At 43.2% G+C, this 25,010-nt stretch overlaps 1 protein-coding gene across 1 annotated transcript in view; it reads left to right on the top strand.

Annotated features, from left to right (window-relative positions):
* The window catches only part of ADGRF5 (adhesion G protein-coupled receptor F5), a 57,778-nt gene extending 34,956 nt beyond the window's left edge, over window positions 1-22,822 (top strand). The window contains exons 10-20 of the mRNA XM_007451906.1: window positions 2,494-2,664; window positions 4,763-4,972; window positions 8,660-8,872; window positions 10,844-10,996; window positions 12,764-12,972; window positions 15,544-15,723; window positions 17,291-18,676; window positions 19,996-20,037; window positions 20,124-20,183; window positions 20,793-20,877; window positions 22,743-22,822. Of these exons, the coding sequence (XP_007451968.1) occupies window positions 2,494-2,664; window positions 4,763-4,972; window positions 8,660-8,872; window positions 10,844-10,996; window positions 12,764-12,972; window positions 15,544-15,723; window positions 17,291-18,676; window positions 19,996-20,037; window positions 20,124-20,183; window positions 20,793-20,877; window positions 22,743-22,822 (2,789 nt within the window). The remainder of the gene's footprint in view (window positions 1-2,493; window positions 2,665-4,762; window positions 4,973-8,659; window positions 8,873-10,843; window positions 10,997-12,763; window positions 12,973-15,543; window positions 15,724-17,290; window positions 18,677-19,995; window positions 20,038-20,123; window positions 20,184-20,792; window positions 20,878-22,742) is intronic.
* The last annotated feature ends 2,188 nt before the right edge of the window (window positions 22,823-25,010 follow it).

Here is a 25,010-nt window from a genome sequence, read left to right as displayed (position 1 = left end):
CGGGCCTCTCACTGTTGTGGCCTCTCCCGTTGCGGAGCACAGGCTCCGGACGCGCAGGCTCAGCGGCCATGGCTCACGGGCCCAGCCGCTCCGCGGCACGTAGGATCCTCCCGGACCGGGGCACGAACCCGCGTCCCCTGCATCGGCAGACGGACTCTCAACCACTGCGCCACCAGGGAAGCCCTAATTGTGTGTTATTATTTATGCTTCTGTGCCAACTGAAATGTTATGTTTGTAGCCCAGTAGGACATAAGTAAGAGATAAGTGAGCCTTTTTTTTTTCTTTATTGAGTAGAAATCGGCCTTGTGGCCTTCAAGTCACATTATAAAGGGCCGCTAGAAACAGGCCTGCCTCGGGGGCTGAGGCGAGACCTAGAGAAGCAGCTAGAAGTGGCAAACAGCCCCGTCAGAGGCGGCCTCTCCCAGCCTGGCTGCTCCGCAGGGTGTCCACAGTTGTCTTTTGAAAAAGACCAGCTGTCAAAGTTCCTCCTGTTCACAGTCTCCACGTTTGGGCTCCAGGCAATTTAATTTAATTTTCTTCACAGGAGATGTTATTGTGAGAACCACGGATTTCATCCCATCCGTCGTCTTCCACATGAGGAGACCGAGGCTTTCCATGAGCTGCCCACCATCTCCCCGAGAGCACCAAGGGTCCCCTCCTCACCCACTGCTCTCTCTCCTACCCCTCTTTGCCTCCCTCTGTGTTCCTAATGATGCTGTAGACAAATCTGATTTTAAATAGTGATTTCTCTACTTGTAGGAATGCACACAAAATTGGGCTTAAAAAAGGAAAAAAAAGAACCTGAGCCCAGTCTTCTACTCTAGAAAAATTAGCCTTACAACCCGTGTTTTCCAGTAAGACGGAATCTGGTCCTGAAGAGCTGTCATTCCAGCTCTGCCCTGTTCCTGCTGCAGAGCAAGTTGGGTCATCTTGACTCTGAGAACTTCATCTTTTTTTTTTTTTTCTTTTTTTTTTGGCCGCGCCGCACAGCTTGCGGGATCTTAGTTCCCTGACCAGGGATTGAACCTGGGCAGTGGCAGTGAGAGCACTGAGTTCTAACCACTAGATCGCCAGGGAAGTCCCAGACTTTCATCTTTTAAATAGTGACAACGGTACCCACTTTGCGAGACTTCTGAGAGGAGGAAAAAAAAGAAGGTAAATGTCAGCATTTAAAACAGAGTTGCATACTTTGCATCTGCCACAATAACTGCTTTCTGGTAAGGATGAAAGCTTTGCAAACCATGCCTTTACGTATCCTCAGCGTCGTGGGCAATTTTCACTGGATATTATTTCACCTTGAGCTGCTGCTAGGTTAACTGCCTACCAGCTCTACTCCAGAAAACAGAGCGTGAACTTATAGGCTGCATTCAGTAACTTCCATCGTTCTGCAGTCAAGGGAGAGGAACGATAAAGGATGGAGTGAGGTCCCGGAGGAATTAGAGGAAGTAGGTTTTCCAAAAATAAGTAGAGGGGTGAGCCTTGGAGATGAAAGGGACATTTGTACCTATGAACTAGCAGGTAATTTACTCAAGGTGGGAAATCAGCTTGGTATTCTGAACAACCATTTTGGGGACCAGGGAGAAAAACTGGTGACTTATCAATCAAAATACTTTAAATATCATTGATCATCCAGCCAAGGCTGGATGGAGTTTATCAGAAGGGGTTTTTTTTTCTTTAATTTTTGGAAGATTGCCAGTGTTTGAAGACTGCCTGGCAGAAGTACATGGCAGAAAGCAGGGCTGGAGGAGAGAGAGTGAAGGAACCAGACTAGAAAAAATGGCCACGAGGCTGTTATAGAGCCACAGGCAGGATGGCTTGGAGGGCACAGCATCTTGGGAATGGAAAGGAAGATAGCAAAGAGCAGCTATTCTGAAGGGTAAATTGCTGTTACCTTGAGAAAGCATGACGTTGAAGCTTCCATTAAAACATATATACTAATAAGAAGGAACAAGTTATGAAAACAGGTCTCAAATGAGATGAATATCAGAGTCCGTGCCCTCTTTCTTCCTCCTTTCAACAATAATAGTAGTCAAAATAATCTGACATTTTGTTCCTTCCAGTTGAAGTCATATCCAAACACATGGCTTCTTTTTTTATTTTTCACACTCCAACTACCATCACGAAGGGTCTTTGTTAGGGATCGGCCCCAGCCAGGCACTGTTCTAAGTGTTGACACAGTAACTCCTTTTACCTGACTATGATCCCAGGTCACAGCTGTTATTTATTCTCATTTTACATCTGGAGAAACTGAGGCACAGAGTGGTTTAGTGACTTTCCCAGTAACACCCTACTGGTAAGTAGTAAAGTTGGAATCTGCAGCCGGGCCACCTGGATCCTGAGGTGGCAGGGCTAACATTATACCATCTTGCCTCTCCATTCAAAGAGAAGAAATTGAATGAAATAAGAATTCTTTTTCACTGATTTGGCTTCTTTGCTATCAAATCAGACAGTCAGCCAACTGTGACAGTAAAAGGACCTCTTATGTTGTTGCAGGAAGCCCTGAAACAGACACAGACTCTGGCTGCAGCAGATACACCCTCATGGCCAATGGCACTCAGTGTCCGAGCAGATTGTCTGGAACGACAGTGATCTACACGTGTGAGTTCATCAGCGCCCACGGAGCCAGAGGCAGTAAAGACATAAAAGTGACATTCATCTCTGTGGGTAAGGACTCTTTCACTAGAATTTTTTGCCTTGCACTTCAAACTAAGGGCTGCCAATCAACTGGAAATATCCATGAGCAGTAAAGCAGGGCCTTCCATGGTAGTGAGAGTGTGATTGGGGTCAACCACAGAATGGGATTTCCATCTCTGCCATTTAAATTCTTACGAAGTCTTTAAAAGCAGGAAGGGTAGGGGTAAGAAACAGCAGTTGCAGGGAAGGAACAGCCTGCATTGTACTAGAAAGACAGAAGTAGATGGGAGGTAGGGTTTCACACTCAGTCACTGAATGAGGATAACACCGCTAATTTCCCACTTTTTCCTCCCATAATCCCATTCTCCCTCCCTTGAATTCCAATAGCCTGGCTCACTCCCCACCATCCTTCACCCCCTCTTTCTCTCCCATTTCATCTTTTCCAGAGAGAATGCTGCAGGAAGATTTAAGAGTCTGGTATTTTGTGATTATTTTACAGTCGTAACAAGTGGGTTTTTAAAAAATACTTTAAGTAATTCTAGGCCTCTTAAAAGTATCATTTCTTCTGCTCATATCATAAAGCATTATAACTTCATCCTTATCTGCCAAAGTGGGGCAGACAAACGTGTTTTTCTACCCACCCATCATACAAAAACAAACTATTATATTTAGATAAATCCTCAGTTCCCCTTCCTGAACAATTTGGAGCAAGGACTGAAACATACTTGTTACTCTTGTTTCCTTTTTCTACTATCCTGACTTAGCACTTTTACAAAGATCAAGATTAGATTTATCTGAAACATTATTACTATAGAAAAGTTCAGGGTCTTTTGAGGTATTTGCGGTTTTCTAGAATGAGAGCAGTTATACTCTGCCAGTTTTAACTCAGAGAGTTGTGTTGATTCTGTGGGCTTTTGGCTGTCTCAGGGATATGCTTAGTCTTCACTGAAAACCACCAGTCTGGTAGTTTGATTCTCATCTGGAATCAAGAGAACCAGACTGAGGCTTCCATGCGCCTTTTCCTTTCCACCCTCAGAAACAACTCAGCCTTAGAAAACCATCTCAAGATCCTTATAGCCAGGGAGGGCAACATGAGGGGCATATGAATCCCTTCTCTGTGACTTTGGGGCTGCATCTGAACATTTGAATCCCAACTTCTGGAGGGTACTATGGAAAGCCCTGATTTCTTTTGTTTATGGCTAAGAATAAGATTTCACACTGATTGGAAAAGCTGGCCAGCATCTGTGGGCTCAAGGTGTGACATTGTTCACGTAGAGAAGACAGAGTGAAAGGCATTTTGAAATGACAGCTATGCTCAAAGAGGAGTAGAACGAGAACCAGAGGCAAAACCAGTAGAATGTTCATAGAAGCTTTTATATTTATAAGGGTCTTGTTAACAGTTTCCGTGACTAGTTCCTCATGAACTTACATGGAAATTCTCAGAAATAGGAGTAAATAAGGACATAAATTAGGATGCCTGTACTTCCCAGCCCAGGTATAATTATTTGGGCAGTAAACGCTGTGATCCCTGTACTTAACATGTAATTCCAAAAACCACTCGTCTGCTTGGAAAGCACTGGCTGGGTACTGGACCCAGTGCTAATGCTGGGGATGTGAAGATGCAGATGAGAGGGTCCTACTCTTAAGGGGCTCACATTTTTATGGAGAAGAGATACAGAAGAGAGAAATTAAAATACAGTATGGTATTTTTTGAAGTTATTTTAGAAGAGTAGAGAATGATGTGATTATAAGAACTGAGCCATTGAGTCCCCCTTGAGGTGCCTGGAAAAGGTTGGAGGGGAGTTTGGGTTAAGTCGACACCGTAGTTTACAACCTTTTGCCCTGCTGATCATTAGGAGATAATTCCAGCCACAAAGGGGAAGTGCGCGAGTTCCCAAGGCATGTGATGGAAATGGGTACAGTTCAGAGCACCACCGAGAACAGCCTAGAAACAAGTAAAGCTCCGGAGCAGCAAGGTACCAATCCTGCACTGACCCAACTAGAGTCAGGACAGCCCATGCTTTCTGTCTCTATGTGAAATTTCACTCAGGTGTTGATGTCACCAGAAAGACTAAACATTTTACTTGTTATTGGTTTTCTTTTGTCTGCTTTGTTTGCATTCTTTTAGCCAACCTAAAAATAACCCCGGACCCAATTTCTGTTTCTGAGGGACAAAGCTTTTCTATAAAGTGCATCAGTGATGTGAGTAACTATGATGAGGTGTACTGGAACACTTCTGCTGGAATTAAAATATACAAAAGGTTTTATACCACGAGGAGGTATCCTAATGGAGCAGAGTCGGTGCTGACAGTCAAGACCTCAACCAGGGAGTGGAATGGTGAGTGAAAGCCCAGGTACCCTGGACCCTGATGCCTGGACCCCTGGAAACACACTGTAATCATTACCATCCATGGAGGGCCTGCCCTGGGCCATGCCTGTTCCAGCCACTCTATATGACATATGTACTCACACTAAATGCAACAGCCTTTCGGGGGAAGATGTCACTATTCCCATTTTACAGATGTGCAAAGTGAGCCTAGGTTTCCACAGTTTAAGCTGTAGAGCCAGGATTAGAACTAGTCTCTTTGATTCTAGAGTCTGTGCTTTGCCATTAAGTTAAGAGGATTTTTCTTTTATTGAAGCATAGTTAATTTGCAATGTTGTGTTAGTTTCAAGTGTACAGCAAAGTGATTCAGTTTTACACACACACACACGCACACACACACACACACACATATACTTTTTTAGATTCTTTTCCATTATACGTTATTACAAGATATTGAGTATAGTACCCGTGCTATACAGTAGGTCCTTGCTGTTCATCTATTTTATATACAATAAGTCCCCTACACGTGACCGAGTTCCATTCCGAGAGCGCGTTCGTAAGTCCAGTTTGTTCATAAGTTCCACGAAGTTAAGCCTAGATACCCAACTAACACAATCAGTTATATAGTACAGTACTGTAATAGGTTTAGAATACTTTTCACACCAAAAATACATAAAAAACACAAAAAATAAAGAAAACATTTTTAATCTTACAGTACAGTACCTTGAAAAGTACAGTAGTACAGTACAACAGCTGGCATACAGGGGCAAGTTCCTATCTCTGAAAGTTCACAGCTTAAAGGTTCGTATGTGGGGGACTTACTGTATTAGTGATTTGTATATGTAAATTCCAAACTCTTAAGAGGTTTGTTTTTTTAAAGTATTTTTACCAGACTCTTGTGTTTCACCCAACTGAGGTATAAAAATTCTGCCTAAAGATTTTATATGCCTGGTTCCAAAGGGGGAAAAAACACATTTTTGTTTTCTACTTATCCCTAGACATTGTTTAGGTTGGGAGGAAATGCAAATTCTTGAAAGAAAAGGGAATTTGATAGAATTGCTTCCATAATAGCTGACATTTCTTGAGCTGTTGCTATGTGATAGATATTGTTTTATGTATTTAAGTGTATGAATTAATTTAAAACAATAAACCTAGAGGAGAGTGTTATTATTTATTTATTTTTGTAAACAGTCATTTATTTGGATTCATAGTTTTACAAAGGGAATTCTCTCCCGCCTTGTAGTAGCAGAATGATACAGTCCCATTTAGATTGTTATATAGGTCAGCCTTTTTTAGGGAGATGTTTAAACATATAGTATATAATTTTAAAATGCTGTAAAGTTACCACAAAAATAAAATAACAAAACTACCTAATCATTCTACCTCTCTCTCCATCCTCCCTGCCCCTGTACACCTGGGTCTGGGAGATTTGCCTTATCACTCAAAAAAGTGTCAAGAATAATGGTCACAGCTTAGGTCACATGGGTAAGATTACAGCCAGAGATGAAAAGACCACACATCCATAAGAAGCAGTATCCCAGTCAGGCATCTGAAAGGGCACAGAGGTGGCTCTGTGCAGGCTGAGTAGCCGGCTCTTCAGTGGGGAGATGAGCACCTGCCCTGCCTCCTCTGTGTTCACCACAGACTCATGCAGGGAATATACCAGCCACCTGCTCCTCAGGGAGGGGCACGATGCCAATCATACTGTCTCAACAAGTGGCACCACCTGCTTTATTTACACAAAGGAAATGCTCAATAGTAACAGCATCATCCCATGCCTCCCTCCCACCCAAGATCATTCTCCTGAATGACCTTCTAAAACAGAGGTCTTACATTCCCCTACTCCAATATACTCACCCCCTGAAGATACTTTGTTATATGTCATTTCAAGATACTTCTAGAACCAAACCCTCACAAAGACATTTAGACTTGGTGCCTGGTAACTTGATTACCTTCAGAGTCCCAGGTAAAGAGCAAATCAGGCTGCAGATTTAACTGAGTGGTCCTATCCTGGCACTGAGCCCAAGGGCTGTTAGGGAAGCTGTCCTAAGCCCTGATTCCGGTCATTGGTTACATCTCGGAAAGGAGCTCTAGTGTTGTGGGCAGTGACCCACTGGCCCTGAGAATCCTCTGTGCAAAGCTGACTCCAGGAGTCCTTGTCATTCTTTTTGCTGTCCCAGGAAAACACAGGAATAGGACAAAGGCTTTGCTTCACTGCTTCTTTGTTCGCTCCACTCCAGGAATCGAGAGTGCTATTATTATCTCCATTTCACAGATGAGGAAACTGAGGCCCAGTGAGGTTAAGGAAACTACCTGAGGTTATACATCTAGTAGACAGCAAAGTCAAAGGGAAACAGAGACTGTGTTGCTACAGAGGCCAACTCTTAACTACTCTATTCTAAAGCTTTTCATTCATTATAAGCTTAATCAGTCCAGATCCTATGAGTTCTTTACTTTTTCGTATAAGGCCTAGGCAATATTGTAGAAATAACTACTTATTATCTGGCTGGACTTGGTAGATACAATCAGGAAATGGGAGTCTTTTTCTCCTGTGCTGAACTCACACAGGAGAGTTGCTCTGCCCAACTGCCCTTTCCTACTATCAGGCAATAACTTAGGAAGAGCTGTGGCTGTTCTGGTCACACTGAACTATTAAACAGTCCCAGACTCAGGTGCTAAAAATCATCTAGTCTCATCTAAATCGACTACACTTTTATTTTATATTCAATGTAAATTTCCCCTCCCTCCCAATGGGAATCAGAAAGCGTTTCCTCTCTGTTCTCATTCTACGTGTTTTCCCTCTGGCTAGCAGCTCCTCTGGCTCCCCCAGATTCGGGGCAAGGAGAAGGAATGTCAGGAACATTGAAAGGTCCTACTTAACTGTAGATGCTGTTATAATCGTCCACTGTCCCGACAACAGCTGATCCAATGGTGGTTCATCCTCTGATGGGCTCTGGTGTGAAGTCCCGTAGGAAAAGTTCCTTTCATGAAGCTCAACCCAAGCCCTGTCCACAGTCCGCTCTGCTTCACCAAGCACTGGGCGTGCAGGCAACTCCTGCTGCAGCCTTCTCTTTTCACTCCTGCAAAGTCGGCCCGCTCTCTTCTTTAGACTTTTCTAGGTAAGAGTCAGACATCTAATCTCAGAGTCCACAGACCAAGCTCTCCCAAGAACTCACAGTCAACCTCTCTCCCTCCCTCCCCGCTCCCTCCCCACATTCCTTAGTGGTGCCATGAGGTCCCAGACCAGAGGCACCTACTCCCTTAAAGATGGGGAAAGGGGGCCTCGCAAGACCACAGTGCTCTATTTCCCTCTCACTGGCAACTTTCTTCAAAGAACTCCCCAGCCCAGCACACACCAAAATTCGCATTCCGCCCCCGCTGCAACCCCGATTAAAGAAAGAGCCTTGGAGTAGGTTTTGTGAACCAGATATAGCCAACAGGCTATATGACTCTGGATAAGCCACTTGATTTTATTCGAAAGTAAGTGAATATTTAGGTGGCAATGAGCTAGCGCTTCAAATGCATAGCAAACCCAGGAGGGGAACCTATGGAGCATTTTCTAGTCCAGGGCCCAGGAGCGGGTGCTGTGCCTGTGCCCCAGCTTGACAAGGAAAACCAAGCCTCTTCTCAACTTTCTCAGCAAATGTCTATTTGGAGCGATGACTTCGTTCCATCTCATCTTGGCTTCCTTCCACTCAGGAACCTATCACTGCATATTTCGATACAAGAATTCATACAGTGTCATGGCCAAAGATGTCACCGTCCACCCGCTGCCCCTAAAGCCCAATATCATGGTTGATCCTTTGGAAGCTGCCATTCCATGCACAAGCTCCCGTCACATCAAGTGCTGCATTGAGGAGGACAGAGACTACAAGGTCATTTTCCAAGCTGGTTCCTCGTACTTTCCTGCTGGTAAGATGCCCACTGCTGAATTGTAAGGACACATGATTCCATATATGTCGAGTCTAAAACTTTACTCTTAAAATAGGGGTAAAGAGACAGAGGGATTGCTTCAGAGACATAATATAACAGAGGGAAGCCCATGAAGCTTTATTGCCTTCTATTTTGCTATGTGACCAGTGGCTCACTGGTTTGTGACAAAATCTTGAGAGTTTGTGAGGGTGGAGCCCACTGTTTTTAGTGACAGCTGTTGAAGGTAGTGTTAAGTTACCGTCACAAGCCTTCTACGTGCTCAGTATAGTAGACTCGATATTCTGATCACCCCTCCCTCTATGCTATGAGTCAGCATGCAATAAAAGTATGGCAGGGGCTTCCCTGGTGGCGCAGTGGTCGAGAGTCCGCCTGCCGATGCAGGGGACGTGGGTTCGTGCCCCGGTCTGGGAAGATCCCACATGCCGCGGAGCGGCTGGGCCCGTGAGCCATGGCCGCTGAGCCTGCGCGTCCGGAGCCTGTGCTCCGCAACGGGAGAGGCCACAGCGGTGAGAGGCCCAGGTACAGCAGAAAAAAAAAAAAAAGTATGGCAAAAATCCTTTTAAATGCACAGTTGAGCAGGCAAGAGAGTAAGAGAAATAACCAAGAGTCAAAAACATAGACGAAAAGAAAAATAGAGGTAATGCTTTAGCTAATGCTGGAGTTCCCCTGAGGGCATCTGCCAATATCAGAAACCTCGGAATCTTTTTTTTTTTAATTAATTTATTTATTATTTTTGACTGTGTTGGGTCTTCGTTTCTGTGCGAGGGCTTTCTCTAGTTGCGGCGAGAGGGGGCCACTCTTCATCGCAGTGCGCGGGCCTCTCACTATCGCGGCCTCTCGTTGTGGAGCACAGGCTCCAGACGCGCAGGCTCAGTAGTTGTGGCTCACGGGCCTAGCTGCTCCGCGGCATGTGGGATCTTCCCAGACCAGGGTTCGAACTCGTGTCCCCTGCATCGGCAGGCAGATTCTCAACCACTGTGCCACCAGGGAAGCCCAGAAACCTCAGAATCTTGAATTTGAATTTTAAGGCTCCGAAGTGTATGAAAGAAAAGGCCTTGCTCCCAACGCAGTAACTAAGGCAACCTACCCCATCAGCACAATGTCAGGACCCTCAGACAATGACATGCTCGTAAAAGAAGAAGCTAGAAAAACAAAATTCATCTGCCAGAGTTAAGAGCCTCAGTGCTGGGTGGGCAACAATTTCCCCTGAGATAACTGTCCTGCCTTCATTCAGATTTGGGGCTTGAATTTATACAACCTATGTGGTCCAATAACTCCAAGCTGAGGAGTTATTAACTTAAAGTAGTCCGTTGGTAGCACTCAGTGGTACCTGGCCAAAAAATTTAAATCCTCTCTGGTAGAATGTACCCTCCATCCAGATCCCTCAGGATTCATGTAGATTAAGGTCAACCAAATATGAACTCACAACCACAAATCGTAATGCATGGACACCTTCACGAGGGATTTATAAGCTCATTCATACTTTCAAGAACTGTTCTGTGGGACCTATGCTTAATACAAAACATAACAGTAGGCAATGAAAAGGAGACAAAAGTGGGGCATGTGTATTGATATCTAGAAGGGCATATGTCGTAAAAGAAAATACATAGAGCATTAAATATACAAAATGAGCACTACAGATAGAAAGGACAATGGAAGTTCAGAAAAATGGGGATCCCATAAAGACCGGACAATTTAGAGAAGGCTGCATGGTAGGGGGGATATGAAATCAATCTGGGTACCGAACTATTTAAGCGTTTTAACATTCTGTGTTCAACACGCATGCATTCACTGCTACTTCTAGGCTAGAGGCATTTTGAAAACCACATTAAAATGAATGTGGCACATTCTTGGGAAAAGTTTGGACAAGTTTATCCACATTGGATGATTTTAACAAAATTTGTGCTTTGAATATTAATGCTGTGACTTCATTCTTTCATTGTACCTTAGCAAAAGAAGTTAATGGAAAGCAAGTGTGCTACAAACACCATTTTGTGGCAAACTCAATTTCCTGTCCAGAAAATATGGATGTGTTTTGTCACATTACCAATACCGCTAATAATTCAGTCCGGAGCCCATCTATGAAGCTTCATCTGGTTCCTGGTGAGAGCATTTTAAATTATTTTAAAATGTTATAGTCACGAGCAGGGATTCATGTATTCATTCACTCCCTCATTCATCCATCAATAAATATATGTTAATCACTTTCATGTAGCAAGCCTTGAGCTAAGCATGGGGCTTTAAAAAGAAATAAGCTATGTTTCTTGGCCTCAAGCCTAGGGGAGAGATAAATGTGATTTTAAAATGTTATCACATATAATGTGGTAGATTCTAAACTAGAGACAGTTGTGGGTGGCTAGAAGAGCCTGCCTGGTTTAACTCTGCTAGTGATTAGGTGGGGAGAAATTGATCAAGAAAGCCTTGCAGATGAAGCCATATTTCCGTACGTAAAAAGAATCAGAAACTATGTAAAAAGGGCTACGTAAAAAGAATCAGAAACTGTCTTTCCCATTCTTTGTCATCACTGAGCCAATATCCCCCTAAATACTATTTTCAAGGTAAAAGGTCGTGATTTGTGGAGCCATCTCTGTAATAACCCATACCGAAGAGCTCTCCTCAGTAGCAACCGAGGGGCAAGTGGATAAAGGATGCTCCTGGTCTTGCATCATAAGCGATCCCCTCCCCGCAGAAATCTTCTCTCTAATAGAACCCGTGATGTCTGTAGGATCCATGGCTCCATTACCAAGCTTGTTTGAGTTTACTGAGGGATTTGAAGTCCTTCTCAACATCTGTTGGTATCTGAGCCCTAGACAACAAAGTAGGAAGCAACTTAGAGCTCCCTGTCTCTCTGAGTCACTGTCCTCTGGACCCCACCAAGCACACCTCTTCCAGGGGGCAGCCAAGGTCATTTCTCCACTGTCCTTCCATCTCAGCCTAGACATCATCATGTTTTATTCACTTACCTTTGTTCTGCTCTTCTTTCTTCATACCAAGTCTGATTCCTCCTCTTTTTCCTAATAGAACATTACTTAGGTATTCTAAGATTTTACACAATGGCTAAGAACTCAATTCATGCTAAATTTAAAAGATGATGAGAGGGGGGTTCTGCTCATCAGAGAGTCAGGGTCCCTTGGAGACTAGAGATTCTGCAATAAATGCCATTTTCCCATTCAAGTCTGTCTTGAGTAGAGGTAAAGAAAAGTCATCCTTAAGGGAAACCAGGAAGAATAAATGCTTAGGAATATTGCCCAGAATATCCAGGTCATGGGTGCCTGGAATTCCTACTACTAATTATATCCTTGGATTAAGGTGGTGCTTCTCAAACTTGGCTGCACCCAGAATCACCGGGGAAGCTTAAAAAACTGCTGATGCCTGAATTCCAGCCCAAGAGGTTTTGATCTACTTGGGCTGGAGTGAGCCTGGACATTGGTATTTTCCAAGCTCCTCTGAAGATTCTAATACACCAGAGTTGAGAATCCCTTGGATTAAGTCATTATGTCCCTAAGACCCTTGTTAACCTGCCTATCTTTCATCTGGATGAGTACACATCAAGCTCCCATTATTTTCCATGGCCTAGATTTTACAGGCATCAGAGAGAAGATTCCTGGCGGTCAGAGGTGGGAATGAGGCGTTGAGGAAATAAATTCTGTTAGAAAAAGCCAGCGCAGATTAGAATAGGATTTGCATGGAAAGCCCTAAGGGGCTTTAGAAAATCAGGGGCAAAATAAAGAAATTGGGCAACTCCGAAAAGGTCACTGAAAGGAAAAAAGATGGGTTCAAAGATCAAAGCTCTACCTAAGCCTGACCCTATTTCCACTATCTTTTCTCCTCTTTTCAATTGTCCTTTTTATGTCCATTTTTACAATGCAGGGGAGAACGTCACATGCCAAGATCCTATCATAGGTGTTGGGGAACCCGGAAAAGTCATCCAGAAGCTTTGCCAGTTCTCTAACGTTCCCAGAATCCCTGGGAGCCCCATTGGCGGGATCATAACTTACAGATGTGTGGGCTCCCAGTGGAAGGTCAAGAAAAACAATTGCATCTCTGCCCCAATAAATGCTCTGCTCCGGCTGGCTGAGGTGATTCTTTTTTTTTTTTTTTTTTAGAAGATGTTGGGGGTAGGAGTTTATTAATTTATTTTATTTATTTTTGCTGTGTTGGGTCTTCGTTTCTGTGCGAGGGCTTTCTCTAGTTGCGGCGAGCGGGGGCCGCTCTTCATCGCGGTGCGCGGGCCTCTCACTGTCGCGGCCTCTCTCGTCGCGGAGCACACAGGCTCCGGACGCGCAGGCTCAGCAGCTGTGGCTCACGGGCCTAGCTGCTCCGCGGCATGTGGGATCCTCCCGGACCAGGGCTCGAACCCGTGTCCCCTGCATTAGCAGGCGGACTCTCAACCACTGCGCCACCAGGGAAGCCCCGGGAAGCCCCCTGAGGTGATTCTTAAACACTTGACTCTGAACTCTTGGTGGGGAGATGTGTCTATAGCTGATCCTGTTTCTCAGCACTTAGGAAAATGGGCTTTGAGCTGCTTTGTGTTTCTCTCAAACCTGTACTTATTTAATTCCAAAGAAGATGCAACCCTAGAAATGCTGAATATTTTGCTTGAATCCAGATATGGAGGCAGCGAAATACGTGTTCTGCCCTAGGACCAGCTGTACAGCGTCACCTTGTTAATACCTTGTTTCCATTACCTCCAAGATGGAAGTCGTGTTATCCCTTCTAACTGCTCTCCTTTGAAGAATTTTTATATCAAGCTAATAGCGCTAATCTTTTCAGAAAGGGGAGCAGCACAAAAAGTAAGGTTCATCAGTCAAAAAAAAATAGTTGGGCTTTACGCTTTTACAAGTCTGAGATTTCCTTAATCCTTAGAGGTAACCTATAGTTATAGAAGGGCCTAGCTGACCTCTCTTACCTAGAATAGAGGTTACTGCCATGTGGTAGGAAAAACACGTTTCACTTCATCAAAATAAATATAAATTACCTCTCATACTTAAGCTGCTGAAAGTTCGAGACGCCTAAAATTCCATGAGTTACAATAAATGAGGCAATTAGTAGGGTTATAGCTCGTGGTAACATCTTCAGACCGTGAGCTATATTTGGGGCTAACATCTGGTTAGCTCCAAATCCTCGCATCCTGGGGGGAAGGACTGAGAGAAAAGGATGATATTGGTTTGCATTTTATCTAATTATCTCTTGTCTCACATCAAATTCATTAAAGTACCGACTATGTATAAAGCATTATTATAGGTGCTCTCAGGGTAAAGAGGCCAAATCAAAACTTGACCTCTGATTGGATACGGAATATAGATGTTATATATGTATCAATTGGGGCTAGGATCATCAGGAAGTTCTGCTTGAAAAACTTGGCATCTGAGTTAGACCTTGATGGGTAAAGCATCGGGGATATAAACTATCCCAATTGAGGAAGATAGAAATTATAATTTGAACTCAACATTGGGCCCTGGTCCCAATTCTAGATACTACATACCCTTTCAATGGAAAGGGGGCATGCTGACCTATCATGCTCCGTCTAATTTATCCATTCAACATATGTTATTGAATACCTACTACATACGAAGTTAAATGACTATGTTAGGGATTATGAGATATGAGAAGGATATAAAGAAATGCAACACATGGTTCCCATTGTTACGGAGCTTATCATTTAACGGGAGAGAGATTGAAATTAAAACACAGGATGACATTGGTAGAGATGTCACAAATGTAAATTCCGTTAAGTAAAACAAATACTTCTGCATTCAGAGGAAGAAACTCCCCTGGGTTAGAGCACTCATCAGAGTTCTTCATGGAGAAGACCAACTTTTAGTTCATTCTTTAATTATAGTGAGGAGTCAGATAGTTAGAAAACACAAATGTGATCATTATAGATAAGGTGACCATATAATTTATCATCTAAACCAGGATACTTTTTGCTTTTTGGTTTTTTTGTTTGTGTGTGTGTGTGTGTGTTTGTTTTATTGAAGTATAGTTAATTTACAATGTTGTGTTAGGGAAAAGAATCTAAAAAAGAATATTTTCCGTTATAAGTTATTACAAAATATTGAGTATAGTTCCCTGTGCTACACAGTAGGTCCTTGTTGGTCCTAATTTTCCCTCCCCCCGTTTCCCCTTTGATAAAAACCTTAAGTTTGATTTCTATGTATATGGGTCTATTTCTGTTTTGTATATAAGTTCATTTGTATCATTTTTGAAAATAAAAGAGGGCACTATTTATAATTACACTGGGACATCAGATATAAACCAGAACTGTCCCAGGAAATTTGGAATAGAAACCCCAGAGTGGCAAATGTGCTTTCATACAGACAATCAAGTGACAATTTCATGCAACTTTAATCTAGTTCTCTAGCAATCATATCTACTTCCCTTCCTTTTTCTTTTCAACTAGTCATCAGGTTGACATATGCTCTACCGTTCCCCTTCTATGTGTGAGGTCTCATGTAATATTCCATTCTGAAGAGCAAGCACAGTTTAAGAGATAAGTACATTACCTTATGGGATATACTTATGAGAATGGAGGAATCAAAAAGGAAACTCAGATGTGAGAGATTTTTGTCATGGCTGTATCAGCAGTATTTGATGACTGATGGGCAAGTTTTTTGTTTTTTTTTCTGTGTCGGCTTTTGTTTTACTAGGCTTTGATGAAGAGCCCCTCTCAGGATGAGAAGCTCCCTTCATACCTAAAGAATCTTTCCATTAGCACAAACCACATGAAACTTGAAGCCAACTCATTTCCTGGGAGCCTGGGAGCCATTATTAACATCCTTGATTTGCTCTCAACAGTTCCAACCCAAGTGAATTCAGAAATGATGATGGTGAGTTTGCTTAAGCCTTGCAGGAGTTTGGGGTCTTGTCTTTTCATCCCTCAGGACTTGGGGTCAAGAAACATAACTTCTCTCCATTGCCACTTCTCTGTCTTTTCCCGAGCAACGCTTTGCCAGCTCTGGCTTTTAGCATATCAGTGAATATTTTCAGTGTACATTTTGGGATCTTAAAGATTTCTTTAGAGAAGGTCTGTTTTAGTTTCTTCATTAAAAGAGAATGAATTCTTACCTGCTTTCTAAGAAAACTAGGAATGAAAGGTTTTCAGAATATGTACAAGGCAGGATTCTCAATGGTCTCTCACAAAACATGATCTTTGAAGCAATCAGCATTCTGAGAGGAAAGAGAATTCACCCACCAGAGTTCACATGAAGAGACTTTAATGAAGGGATACTTACAGAGGTAAAACCAGGAATTAAAAACAAAAAAACAAAAAAACGTGTAAGGCACCCAGAGACCAGCTACATTTAGAAGCCCTTACTACCCTGAGGATTAATGTGGAAAGGAGAGGAAATAGTGCACCCATAGCGTTGGAGGAGGGATCACTGAGCAGGAACTACAGTATTGGAAGTATGTAACTATCACCAACGGTGTGCTGAGAGTGAAATGAAGGTGCAGCAGGTAGCAGGAAAAATATATCTCAGCTTCTTTCTTCTCTCACCCTCTCATCTCCTACCGATGCTTCTCATTGGCCAAACGCAACCAGAGGTAACTGGCAAGCAGCTTGGGTACCAGGAGTCTAAGGAGCTTATACAGATTTCCTACGGCTGCTGTAACAAACTTCATACTAACCTCTGGCTTTGTCTTCACATGACCTTCTCTTCTCCATTTACTTTCTCCTCTTCTGTCTCTCATAAGGATACTTGGACTTAGGGCCCATTTAGGTAATCCAGGTTGATTTTTCTCTCAAGATCCTTAATTACATCTACAAAGACGCTTTCTCCAAATAAGGTTTTCTCCAAATAAGGGCCACCATTCAACTAACTGCAGGGTTCATCATTTCAGAGAACAGAACAAGGCAAAGAAGGGCAGAGAGAAAAGGCCACTTCTCTCCATGGAGAGAAGCCACAAATGACAATTCCAGGTTTATGGGAGAGAGAATCAAAATGTTGAGCTAAAAAGAAAGATGCCTTTCACAATACTCGCATGGCGTATTTGATGCTCAGCGTTTGAGAGGGTCTTCCGAGAATACCTCACACTTTCTGGTGAGATACCACCCACCCAAAAGCCTTTACAGGCTTGAGATTTAAAATAAAATAAAACAATTAATAAATATCTCTGTCAGCCTGCTGAGTCGACCTTAGTGAGAGGTGGGGGCAGTTCTCACCGTCACGACTGCTAAATGTTTAGTAAGTCTCGCAGTTGTGAGGACCCGTCTCCTGCTAATTCCCTCCATAAGAAGGTGGATCAGAGTCCTCCACAGCCTGCGATGCTGCATTGTTCTCTTCTGTTTTCTTCTTCCCTGTACCCACTTAACCAGTTTCCAGGGAGATGTTCTCTTTTTCTCTCTTATGATTGAAAACATTCGGTTGGTTTGATCCCGTGCCTTGTCAATTACAGCACGTCCTCTCCACGGTCAACGTCATCCTCGGCAAACCCGTTTTGAATACCTGGATGATGTCACAAGAGCAAAAGACCAATCAGAGCTCACAGTTACTGGATTCAGTGGAAAGATTTTCCCGAGCCTTGCGGTCAGAAGATAGCACCATCTCCCAACCTAATGTTCAGATGAAGAGCATGGTCATAAAATCTGGCCACCCCAAATCCTACACACAGAGCTTTGTTTTCTTAGACTCTGACCTCTGGGGCAATGTGACCATTAATGAATGCCAGCTGGAACACCTGCAACCAGATTCATTTATCGTCACCGTGGCTTTCCCAACTCTCAAAACCATCCTCGCCCAGGATGTTCCAGGAAAGACTTTTGCAAACAGCTTAGTAATGACAACCACTGTCAGCCACAATATAACCACGCCATTCAGGATTTCGATGACTTTCAAAAACAACAACCCTTCGGGCGGGGTACCGAGGTGTGTCTTCTGGAACTTCAACCTCGCCAACCACACAGGGGGGTGGGACAGCAGTGGGTGTTATGTTGAAGAAGTCACCGAGGACAGTGTGTCCTGCAGCTGTGACCACCTCACATCATTCTCCATCCTCATGTCCCCTGATTCCCCAGACCCTGATTCTCTCCTGAAAATACTACTGGATATCATTTCCTACATCGGGCTGTGCTTTTCCATCTTGAGCTTGGCAGCCTGCCTCGCTGTGGAAGCCGTGGTGTGGAAATCGGTCACCAAGAACCGGACTTCCTCCATGCGTCACATCTGCATCGTGAACATTACGGCCTCCCTCCTGGTCGCCGACGTCTGGTTCATCGTGGCGGCCGCCATCCGCAACTACCACTACCCACTCAACCAGACGGCGTGTGTGGCTGCCACCTTCTTTGTCCACTTCTCCTACCTCAGCGTCTTCTTCTGGATGCTGACTCTGGGCCTCATCCTCTTCTACCGCTTGGTTTTCATCCTGCATGACATGAGCAAGTCCATTCAGAAGGCCATTGCGTTTTCTCTCGGCTACGGTTGCCCTCTGGTCATCTCCGTCATCACGGTGGGGGCCACCCAGCCCCGGGAGGTCTACACGAGGAAAAATGCCTGTTGGCTCAACTGGGAGGATACCAAGGCCCTGCTGGCCTTCGTTATCCCAGCACTGATCATTGTGGTGGTCAACGTGACCATCACGGTCGTGGTCATCACCAAGATCCTGAGACCTTCCATCGGGGACAAGCCGAGCAAGCAGGAAAAAAGCAGCCTGTTCCAGATCACCAAGAGCATCGGGGTCCTCACACCGCTCTTGGGGCTCACCTGGGGTTTCGGTCTCGCCACCGTGTTCCAGGGGAGCAATGCTGTCTTCCATATTGTATTTACCCTCCTCAATGCCTTCCAGGTACGTTCTGCAGGGCAGCGCTCTCAGGAAGGATCTATAATGATAGAAACACAAACAGGGGTAGGAACGGGGAAGGACTTTTGTTCATAGGAGGCCCTAGCCCTAAAGAACGGTAATGACAAGAACTCAGTGAAATAGAAAGGGCGCATTCCTCTGCTCCCATGGAACCGCATGCCTCTTATCACCTGCATTATAATTTAGTTGCATGTGCACCTCTCTTCTAAATGCCCTGATAATACAAATAGGAGGAAAGTTCCTTCCCTACACTGGATTCTGCTATTTATTTAACATTATCTTGATGCCGTTTATTATCTCCTAAATGAAAATACCACCATTAAACCAAACAATCTCTCCAGTTAATTTCCACAAGCATTAAATGAGCTCTGCCTTGGTGAGGTCAGCGGCAGCATCTGTCTTATTTATCAGTACATCCCTAGTGCCTGCAAAGACCTTGGCACAGACTAGATGCTCAGTAACCATTTGGCAAATGAAATGAAGGCTCTGTACCACATAGTGGGTTCTCAGGAAACATTTTTCTGAAGGATGAAAGAATGAATGCTCTATGTAAGGCAGACATTTTGCTCCATTATGTGAAAATGAAAAAGACATTCTCTTTGCTCTCCAGCAGCACGTAGCTATAATACAAGCCACATTGTTAGGTGGGCTTTAGCAGAGGTACAGACAACAAGCCTTTGGAACACAAGGAAGGGGATGCTTAATCCTGATTCAACCAGTAGATCAGTGGTAGGCCTAGGTCCCCATGAGCTGGTGAGGATCCAGGGCATCTGGAGGTGATGCCGAGACATTGCCCTAGATGCTAATGCCAAGACCATGCAAATCCTAACTTCTGCTACTGGGCCCATGTCTCCAAACTCTAAGGCTCATGTCTAGTGATGTTTATAATATGCCTTGACTAGAATGGACTGATTATTCCACCTCATGCCCTATGTTCTCATCACAACTACATGAGGGCTACTGTAGACATAAGAGGTAGTTTAATAACATAACCAGCAGGATCTCCAGCGCACAGTTGGGTGGAAATAGGGAAATTGAAAATATCCTTATGACATTATAACTTCAAAGGTCCCTTGGTGTGGACCTACTACATTGTCATCTACTGGACCATAGATGCAGATGTGGAAAGAGGTGGTACAAATTCTACGGCAGGTGAACAATACTTCCTAGTTTGCTGGACTAGAATATGATTAATATCATTAATATCATTAATAATTAGAATATAATTAATATCATTAATAATTATATTATGATTAATATTATTAATATGATTAAAATGCACTTCTTCCCAATTCTTTTTTCAGGGATTATTCATTTTACTCTTCGGATGCCTCTGGGATCAGAAGGTAAGAACAGTGACAGTCATGATTCTAGAAAAGTCTAAATTGCAGTGACATGTTGAGTTGACAATGGCTTCTTTTAAATGATGCAGGTACAGGAAGCCTTGCTGAATAAGTTTTCACTGTCGAGATGGTCTTCACAGCACTCAAAGGTAAATACTTCCTTTGTAGACATTTACACAAACCCCTCTCTCTCCACTACCAATTATAACATAGATTATTCCACTGTATTTTCTTCTTACCTGATTCTGCCTATTAAGCATAGTCAGAACAGAACTAGCATTAAGATGCTGTCCCCACATCTTTAAATAGAGGTTACAAATAGCACAGATAATATCAACTGGAGGTTAAAACCAAATTTCAATGAAAAGCACTCTTCTGGGGAAACTCAAGGCCATAAAGAACAACATTTGAAGAATAATGATGAATAGAATTTCCTGTAGTTCATCTTGGAAAATAACTATTGCACTTAAATATATTTGTTTTCCTATGTCAGAAGATAATAAACCCTATCAAACAGTAAAAAATGTATTTGGAAGCTATTTCCCTACTACTGGTGGTGACGTTACAGTGTTTCAAAAGGTGGCTCCCCTGCTTAATTTGTCTGAAATAGAAATTCATGCTCATCCAGGTTCTCTCCTTAAAGTGAAATGAAAGATGCAGTCAATGACCACTAGCAGGCAGCAAACGAATCATCCTACAGATCAAAACTGGGCCTTGGTCTAACACGTTTGCTTTGTAATTCTTTTTTTCTTTTCTAGTCAACATCCCTAGGTTCATCTACTCCTGTATTTTCTATGAGTTCTCCAATATCAAGAAGATTTAACAATTTGTTTGGTAAAACAGGTACGTGCTGACCTCTAGATGTTTCCTGGGTTGACCTAAACATATTTGCCCTGGGGGGAATCTCACACCCCTACTGTCCCACTGCCCACTTCATGGCATTGACCCATAATGGCCTTATTTGGGGCAGAGCTTAAATACTTGCTTATATTTTTCCCAAACAACCAAGGGGTTGGTACAGAGGGCAGTTGCCTTCAACCTGTGGAGAGCTCTCCATAAAAACTGTACCCACCATAAAACTGGGAACTGTAAATTGCTGGCCTGGTCAAACACGGAGTTCTCTTCTATTCCTGTTATATAAGAATAGGTAGGTCATGTTTATGGGTTACAGGGCAGCGAAGAATATATTTAGAGAATCCTACCATAGGATCCCATGCTGTGAGTTTCATTTCCCTTTTTTTTCCCTTTTCTTTTTTTGGAGTGTGCTGCTTTTACACATCGACATTTATAAAACTGTGCATACATATGAGGGATCACCCAACTTAGCTGTTCTATTAGGGGCATGGCGCAGTGAACATTCCTCCTTGTAGACATAAGATAAAGAATGTTAATGACTTTGGGCAGTGGGTCTCAGCTATTCTGGCAAGCTGAAACTCCTGTCCCATGTCACCACCACCTCCTCCCCTTAGGAAAATAGGCACCAGACTTCCTTTCAGCGCCTCAAAACTGAACAAATCTCACAAATGAAGAAATGTATCAAAAGCCTTCCTGACTAAGTCATATAAAGCAATTTTGAGAATGCCTATTAATTATTGAAACTCCAGAGAACTTGGTGTTTTGAGCTGCATTTTGATGCATTACTCATGAAACTGGAGGGCCTTCACTTTTGATTGGACCTGTTGTGAAATGATCAAATCTCCAGGGTATGTTAGAACTATTCCCTTTGGCCAGCACTGTCCCTGGATCATGTTTACCGTTTGCATTAAAGCAAGAACAGTGAAAACTCTATGAAACGATTCCACAGAATCAGAATTATGCAATATGTAAGGTCAATAAAATGTGTTCATTGTTTCTAAGCCAGTCAGATCAAGAGTTGGGGTCCTGTTCCCGAGGTCCCGGGGCCTGAGAGCCCCGGCCATTGCCACTTAGCCTTTCAGGGTCATTAATGCAGATCCAGGTTGGCCTATTTGAGGGTTCCATAATCACTGTAACTTTGGTTTGTGTTGTCAGCAGCGACAAAGGGCCCCCCACGCAATGATGGAAACCTTGTTAGCCGTGGCAGTCCGCCCATCTGATGGTAGGGTGGGCACTGTGTGGCTTCCCCTGCCCAACACACAGCCCCTACTGTCCCCGTGTTCAGTCCCCACCCCCCCGCTGACACGAGCCTGTGCAGTAGCTCGCGGGCCACCCGCCCTGCTACACTCATCCTCAGCACTTTTGTTGGCATTCTCTGACTCCTGCTGCTTTTTCCGTCCTGCCTTTTCTTCTGTAATTTTCTCTTTTCTTTCCTTTTCTCCCTTTCCCCAGCTCAGCCCCCAGGCCCCTCCCAAGAGCTTCCCAAAGTCACACCAACCCAAAGGGGCCAGGGATATTCCCTCCCACGCATGCCCCCAGGCCAGTGCATGTGGTGGCATGCAGAGGGCTGCCCCTGTCACGATCTCCCTGTCTTTTGTAGAAATCTGGCTGCTGGTATGATGTGAAATAGTTAGTGCTTGTCTTGTCGGCCGCCACGCATGCTTGAGAACAGCTTTGTTTGTTCTCCAGGACTTCTGGGTCTGGGGAGGAGGGCAGGCATGTGTTCCTATCCAGGCATGGCCTGAGCTTACCTGGCTCCTGGAGTAGAGCGCCCCCTGGTCCATTAGCAGAGGTTCACACGCCAGTAATCATGAAGACTTGGCCTTCAGCTGAGCTGCTGTTCTGTTTTTCAGGAACATACAATGTCTCCACCCCGGAAATAACCAGCTCATCCCTGGAAAACACATCCAGTGCTTATTCATTGCTCAACTAAGAACAGGAGAATCCAGCCCATGGAACCTCTTGGGGAACAGTGGACGTTCTCTGAAAAAGAGATCCTTTCCAAGCCATGGATAAAATGTTTTCTCCGCAGGCTTCAGGGAACAGATGCTGAAGAGACTTTTTCATTAGGGAAGGGGCTTTCTTTTGTAAATACAGACTAAAAGGAATTGTTACATTTATGTTGCAGCCCTACACCCACCCCTTGTGTGATACCGAATGTGTATAGTATTTAAGTGAAACTCAAGCCAACTTCTCTGTCTATATTGTAAAATAGAATTTCAGAGACATTTTTACTTTTCACACCCTGGGCCCAAAGATAAGCTTTGATTAAAATAATAAGTGAAAGGCTAGGACCTAGGAAATACTTCAGTGAATTCTAGGAAGGAAGGAAGGAAGGAAGGCAAGAAGAAAGGAAGAAAGAAGGGAGAGATGGAGGAAACTAGAAGGAAAAGAAAAAAATAGAGAACAACATAAGGACCATATTTTAAGATTTCCATGTTAATGACCTAATACAATTGCTTCTCAGGTGCTGCAACACTGAAAATTCAAAAATGACTCCAAAATGGAAATTGAAAATTAGCCATGGAGAAACTTCAATATCTTCCTGGTGTTTCCTTAGTTAAGAGGGACCAAAAAAAACAAAAGCAATGAAAAAATTATGGAGGAAATTATATCAAAGATGCTTTCAAGTGGATGATAATATTTACAAGAAATTCATGGAAGAAGACATGATTCTTCTGATGCTAAACACATACATATATGCTACTGTATGTTAAGGTTGGAGCTAAGTGGAATGAATAGACAGAGAAAGTGTGAATGACCATGCCTTATTAGATCACAGCAGACCAACTGCTGATTACACTTTTATAGTTTAGCAGAAAAGGCTTATGTTTTGCTTTGTTCCACTTTTTGAAAGCAAAAAATATATATTTTTATATCCATTCATTTCCAAATGTGATATATTGCACTGAAATACCAGAACCCCCCTCTACTGTCATATATTTAACAGCTTTAACCAGGTACTTTTCTGTGCATGATAGAATAGATTTTAATGAACTTACAGCATTGTATATTATTATTGTTGTAGTTACTGTGGATTTAGGGGCCCTGGGTGTGTTGTATAGCTCTCTATGTATTAATTCTTTCAGTTCCTAAGTTCCTAGACCAATATACATTAAGAGTTTTCTACTGTCTAATTTGTGTTTATTTCAACCACCTGGAAATCTTCTAGAAAGAAATTTTACAACCAGCTAGTCTGTGCTTCTGATGACACTTTACCTTGATGAACAGATGGTGAAGATTGTTTGTGAATTATGTGCATGTGTGTATTTTGCTTGTGTGTGTACACTTCATAAAAATACAAAGATTAAAATAGCATCCTTATCAAAGTTAACCATGTAATGCCGCGGAGCAACTAAGCCCACATGCCACAACTACTGAAGCCTGTGTGCCTACAGCCCGTGCTCCACAACAAGAGAAGCCACGACAATGAGAAGCCCGCGCACCGCAATGAGGAGTAGCCCCCGCTCGCCACAACTAGAGAAAGCCCGTACACAGCAACAAAGACCCAACGCAGCCAAAATAAATTAATTAATTTTAAAAAAAATGTTAACCATGTACTGTAGCCACAGCAACCATACATTCCAAATCAAAGTCGGATCCCAGGGAGACAATGAAACAGAATAAAAATGTGGGGCTTCTCTGAAATGTGGGTTGTGTGGTCTTCATAAGGACAAATTTAAACGGGTCCAACCACCAGGAAGAAAGACCAAAAGAGTCTGAGATTCAGCAACCATTTATTTATTGAGGTTCGAAAGAGTATTCTGCAAATGTTTTAACTCTTTAAAATCTCTTCCGTTTATTTTAAATTTTGAATTCTATTTTCATCTCTCTTTTCTTTATGGAGAGGGGGAGGTGAGACAGAAGTCCTAATGTTTCAAGGAAATAAACTCTTTTTTCATACCTATTCACAAGGACGCAGACATCTACGCCCACATTTGCCTGCAAATTGTCACATCATTATCCCAGCTGAATAGTTCATTATTTAAAGTCCCTAAAGGAAATGATTGTCAAGCTTAACATTTTTCAGGGAATGATCAACTTTGGGCAGAGTTTGGTACTTAGAAGACAGACCCAGAGGTTAGGAGGATGAACTGAATTAGATTTAGCTATTAGGGAAA

Source organism: Lipotes vexillifer, unplaced genomic scaffold (assembly GCF_000442215.2).
Source record: "Lipotes vexillifer unplaced genomic scaffold, Lipotes_vexillifer_v1.1 scaffold147, whole genome shotgun sequence".
Taxonomy (NCBI): Eukaryota; Metazoa; Chordata; class Mammalia; order Artiodactyla; family Lipotidae; genus Lipotes; species Lipotes vexillifer.
The sequence above is the reverse complement of the archived record's forward strand: the minus strand, read 5'-3'. Positions and strand labels throughout refer to the sequence as shown.